Source organism: Fistularia commersonii, chromosome 27 (assembly GCF_037954325.1).
Source record: "Fistularia commersonii isolate RoL2024-O1a breed Wild chromosome 27, RoL_Fcom_v1.0, whole genome shotgun sequence".
Classification (NCBI taxonomy): Eukaryota; Metazoa; Chordata; class Actinopteri; order Syngnathiformes; family Fistulariidae; genus Fistularia; species Fistularia commersonii.
The window spans coordinates 14,446,518-14,452,500 of record NC_141310.1 but is presented as its reverse complement, the minus strand read 5'-3'; the positions used below and the strand labels follow the sequence as shown (position 1 = coordinate 14,452,500).

The 5,983-nt window shown below is 52.2% G+C and overlaps 1 protein-coding gene across 1 annotated transcript in view; it reads right to left on the bottom strand.

The window, feature by feature from the left end:
* Positions 1-5,983, bottom strand: part of LOC147218123 (nuclear receptor subfamily 2 group F member 1-B-like) — a 7,411-nt gene extending 1,428 nt beyond the window's left edge. Inside the window, exons 1-3 of the mRNA XM_086175176.1 lie at positions 5,047-5,983; positions 3,406-3,933; positions 1-46 (exon numbers count right to left, since the gene is read on the bottom strand). The exon at positions 1-46 is cut by the window's left edge and continues 1,428 nt beyond it. Coding sequence (XP_086031302.1) covers positions 1-46; positions 3,406-3,933; positions 5,047-5,575 — 1,103 coding nt within the window. The 5' untranslated portion in view covers positions 5,576-5,983. The remainder of the gene's footprint in view (positions 47-3,405; positions 3,934-5,046) is intronic.

Below are 5,983 nucleotides of genomic sequence, written 5' to 3'. Positions count from 1 at the left end.
TCCTGCAGGCCCTCGACGTGCGCCGTGTCCGACAGCCCGCAGGCATCTGCACACACACACACACACACACACACACACACACACACACACACACACACACACACATACACACACATACACACACATACACGTACACATACACATACACATACACATACACATACACATACACACGCACACGCAAGAGGAACGTCAACCTCCCGTCTCCCGGACGTGGCGCTGATGGTCGCCCACTCAGTCTTACGTAAGAATTAAACAAACAAAGGGAAAAAAAACAGAAATCGATGGCAGCAGCAAGAAGAGGAGGAGCTGCGAGAGCCGACAATTACTACACCTACATTACATTACATTACATTACATTGCATTACATTACATTGCATTACATTCATTTGTCAGACGCTTTGATCCAAAGCGACTCACAAAAAGTCCAATTCGGTCACCGAAGATCCAAAGTACCGGAACTCGGAAGTCAGAAGTGATCGCTCTACCAAATGGCCATCTCAAAACCAACATTAGATATATTATATCGTAACATGTATGTACACAAATATACATGTATGTGGTTCTAAATACAGACACACACACACAGCTGTGCATATGAGTGTGTGTGTGTGTGTGTGTGTGTATATATATATATATTTGTAAAAACACAGTAGCACACACTGAAACACGTGTGTATGTGTATAGGCATACGTGTGTGTGTGTCAGTATGAATACACACATAGACACACACGCACACATACATGTAATGTCTATGTATTGATGCACAGACATACAAAAGCACCTTCAAATAAAATGCATTAGCATTATGGTTATAATTATTTTATATATACAAATATATGTATGTGTGTGTGTGTGTGTGTGTGTTTGTGTGTATAATGAAAAGCTGTTGTCTGAGAAAATAAATACTAAAAGATTAATATTGACTGAAATGAATATTTGGTAGATAACATAAGACCTTATGTATCCCCATTGGAGAATTGGAGTGACAGCAGCCCAGGTGAGGACAGAGTTCATAAAGAGACGATATACATTTAAAAAGGACAGAGTGCAAAAATAGATAACACACAGTAACCTGATTATTCTGATAGTATTGATCATTCTGAGGGCTTTATTTGTTAATGACTGTGTTGAAAATTAAGCTTTCTATTCTTCAGACATGTTTTATATTATACTTTATTCTTCTTCTCTTCTTTTATTATATTATATTATATTATATTAGAATAGATTATATTAGAATAGATTATATCATATTATATAATATTATGTTACATTATATTTCGTTATATTATATTTTATTAGATTAGATTATATCATATTATATAATAGTATATTACATTATGTTATATTATATTTTATTAGATTTGAATATGTCATATTATACAATATTATATTATATTATATTATATTATATTATATTATATTATATTATATTATATTATATTATATTATATTATATTATATTCACCTGCAGATTAAATGCATCCTGTTCAGTGGAAATGATGTGGAAATAAACAATGTTGCTGCTGTTGTTTGGATCCAGGATCCAGGAGGTCCAGGCTGGCCGAGACAAAGACCTTGGCCGCAGACCTCCTCAAACCTCCTCAAACCTCCTCAGACCTCCACAGACCTCCCCTGACCTCCTCAGACCTCCTCAGACCTCCCCGTCCCCCTGTCCGGTGATAAGGCCCTCTGCCCGGTGTCCTCCACCGCTAAGAGCTGGACGGTGACCTCGGACGCCGGTCCGTCTGGGCGCCGGTAGGCCGCGGTCCGGCGGCAAAGATGGCGGCTTCCGATCCGCAGGCCGGCGATTAAAGAGGAGGGAGCGGCGGGGCGGCGGGGGGTCAGGCGGGGACGGGGCTCCGTGCGAGGGGAGGGGGCGGGCGAAACCGCCGTGACCGCGTCCCAGATTCAGACGTGCGAGACCAAAATAGATCCGTGGCCGCTTCCGCCGCCGCTCGTCCTCCTCTCGGCTTCCTCCCGCCGCCAAACGTCACGGCGGCGAGCCGTGCGTGGCCCAATAGTTTCCGTGCGCGCAGACGCACTGAAGAGGCTCCAAGCCGACAGAAAACACCTCCCACAGAAAGTCGGCCTCCGTCCTGGAACCCGACAGAGGACGGAGACAAAGATCCGGAGGCGCCGCCGTCACGGTGACGGCCGAAGGTCCGCACCTTCCCGGGGAGACTCCGGAAGAATCCCCGGGTTAAACGGGGGGCAGCAGATCGCACTCCGCCCGTCCATCGCACGGGGACTTTGGTTTGTTTTTTAGCTCAGAAATGATGAAGGACTTCGGACGGGACCGAGAGGCAAAGAGGATATACATCCCGGCTGTGCTTTAACGGCAGGAGCCAGAAAACATGCTTTATAATGTCGCTTAAAAAGGGTGTCGCTGCCGGCGCCTCATCTGGAGGTCTCTATTAATTTATACTTCTTATTATTTGTATCTATTTTGATTTACACTTCTATCATTCTCTTTGAATGGGTTACTACTGTATTTTGGTGTATATGATTCTATCAATGTGTACTTTTCTATGTTATATTTATTATGATTTACACCTCTTATTATCTGTTTGAATATGTTACAGTATTTTGATGTATATCATTCTATCAATTTGTATTTTTCGATGTTATAATTATTTTGATTTCCACTTCTATTATTTCTTTGAATATTTTACGGTATTTTGATGAATACGATTCTATCAATTTATACTTTTCAATTTTGTTATACTTATTTTGATGTGCTTTCAATTAATTTATACTTTTCACCGGTTGTTTCAACCCATTGGGATAAGTGTGTGTGTGTGTGTGTGTGTGTGTGCGTGCGTGTGTGTGTGTGTGTTATTCCTTAACAAGGGTTAGTTTGTCCTGCACTTCTTTCTCAGCCCAATAAAGTTGAACTAACCCCATTTGAATTGATGTATGTTTCTGTGTTTTGTGTGTGCGTGTGTGTGCGCATGTTTATACAGACACATGTATTCTATATGTGTGTGTGTGCACGCGCATGTTTATACAGACACATGTATTCTATGTGTGTGTTTGTGTGTGTGCGCATGTTTATACAGACACATATATACTATGTGTGTGTGTGTGTGCGCGCATGTTTAAACAGACACATGTATTCTATATGTGTGTGTGTTTGTGTATGCGCATGTTTATACAGACACATATATTCTATGTGTGTGTGTGTGTGTGTGTGTGTGTGCGCCCATGTATAAACAGACACATGTATTCTATGTGTGTGTGCATGTTTAAACAAACACATGTATTCTATATGTGCGTGTGTTTGTGTGTATGCTTGTGTGTGCGTGTGTGTGCGCATGTTTAAACAAACACATGTATTCTATATGCGTGTGTGTGTATCTAGCTCTCTGGCTGTCTCGGTGTTTGTACGTGCACGCTCCCTACCGGTGGTGAAGAGCACGATGGCCTTGATGCAGCTGTACTCGGCCGAGTCGACGTGCAGCCCCTTGAGCTTCTCCAGCTGCTCCTGGAAGAGGCGGATGTGGTCCATGAAGGCCACGACGCGCTCGGCGGACATGGGGGACGCGTGCAGGCCGGCGGCGGCGAGCAGCGGGGCGACGTGCACGGGCATGGAGCACTGCGCGGCGTTGAGCACGAACAGCTCGCTCCAGGTGAGGCGCAGCAGGGCCACCTGGTCGGACACCTGCAGGTCCGGGAAGAAGGGGATGTTCCGCGCCCACTCCACGGCGCTGAACAGCATCCGCGCCGCCAGCTCGCAGATGCCCTCGATGCCCGACACGCTCCCGCCCTGCGTGCACTGCGGGCCCAGGCGGGACGGCGGGTACGGCTCGGCCCGCAACAGCAGCGACACGTAGCCGGACACGTACGGGTGGCACTGCAGCGGCTCCACGCCGCCGCACACCGGGAACGGACCGGGGAAAGGCGGCGCCGCCAGCCGGCCTCTCTGCACGGCTAAGGAGCCGACACACACACACACACACACACACACACACACATACAGACACAGACAGAGAGACAGACGCACACACGCAGACACACACACACAGACACACACACACACACACACACACACACACACACACAGAGGGAAAAAAGAGGGAGACACAGACAGAAAAACAGAGACGGAGAGAGAGAAAAGAGAAAAGAGAGACACACGCACACACACACGCGCACACACACACGCACACACACACACACACACACACGCACACACACACACACGCACACACACACACGGATGTTAGTGGGAGCCATTTTGAAACGGCACTATTTAAAAAGAGACTTTAAAAGCAGCGGTGGCCCCCCGGTGTCTGGCGGGGAAAAGGGGTTCATGTCATGGACGCCGTTCGTTGACCTTCGCCACGGTGGTGAATCTTTCCAACCGTTAGAACCGGAACTTTCTCCCGCTCCTCGGCTCCGCGTCAAGCTAGCTGGCCCCCGTTAAGCTCACGTCCCCGGTAAACGAGCGACCGGCGCTCGGCCGAGCGAGGAGAGAAACTCCGTCCGAACGGACAAGAAAAGTCCAAATCCGTCCCCGGGAGGGCGACGCGCCGGTCCGGCCCGAGAGAGACGGGCGGGCCGTGACGCGGCGGCTCCGGGATGTTTCAGGAAGAAACACAAATATATTTAGACATTTATTCTCTCCAAACTTCAACTCTGAGCGCGGTGGCGGCGGCGGCGGCTGGAACCGGAACGAAGAAGCGTCAATATTTCATCCCGAAATACGAAGAATAAAAGCGGCCGGATCCCACTTCCACTCCCACTCCCACTCCCACTCCCACTCCCACGGGTGACAGCTGCCGCGCTCCGGGCCGCTCGGACGCACGATGGCCGATCAAGAGGATCCGAGTCGGGGGACACCGGAAGCAAGCAGCCCCTCTAGCCGCCGGGAGGCCGCCGCAGACCGGGGGCGGGGAAGTGGATCCCGGGCGGGGGAAAGCCCGGTAGCGGGCTCCGGTCACAGCGGCTGTGAACACGGTGGAAGGACCGCGGATACGGAGGGAGCCGGGAGCTGAGAGGAACCGGGAGGGGGGGGGGGGGGGCACCGGGGAGCCGGGAGCGTACCTTCCCTCCTCATACCGACTTTGAGGCATTTCTTGAGGCGGCAGTACTGGCACTGGTTGCGGTGGTGCTGGTCCACCGGGCAGCTCCGGTTGGCCCGGCAAGTGTAGCTGAGGTTCCGGCGGACGCTGCGCTTGAAGAAGCTCTTGCAGCCCTCGCAGGTGAACTGGCCGTAGTGCTTCCCGCTAGACTTGTCCCCGCACACGATGCACTCGATCTGCTGGCCCTGCTGGCCCTGGTGCCGCTGGTCCTGCTGGCCCTGCTGGTCCTGCTGGTTATGGTGGTCCTGCTGGTCATGGTGGTCCTGCTGGTTATTGTGGTCCTGCTGGTCCTGCTGCCGCTCCGCCGACGAGGAGGCGGCCGGGTTGTTGTTGTTATTGTTGGCGGCGGCGGCGGCGGCGCACGGGTTGGGCGGCGGCGCTCTTCCCAGCGAGGTCGCCGGGTTCATGTGTCCCGGTGGCTGCCCCGGTAGGGAGAGGCTCCCCGCGGAATCACCCGCGCCCTCCGCGCTTCTCCACGCCACCATCGCCATGTCAACCGCCCCCCTCCCGGAGAGAAGGACAAACTTGGGGCGAACAACTTGCCGCTTCCGCCGCTGTCACGGAAAGAAACACGTGGCCGGTTCAGGGCAGACGCGCCATGACCGGGGAGGCCGGGAGGAGGAGCCGGGACACCGGGACGCCGGGACGCCGGGACGCCGCGGCGACGGGAAGCCGGGGCGACGGGACGCCGGGTCACGGTCGCCGGAGAGGCGGCGGGTCACGCCGACGTCCCCGCCGGGCGGAGGAGACTCTGGACTCCCGTCCGAGCGGAGGAGCATCCGGTACCCCGCGGAGGACGGACCGGAGGAGCCGCGGCCGCCGCCGCTCCTCCCCGCCTTCTCCTGGTCCACCGGGCGCGTGCGTGCGTGCGTGCGTGCGTGCGTCCGCTCCCCACCGGA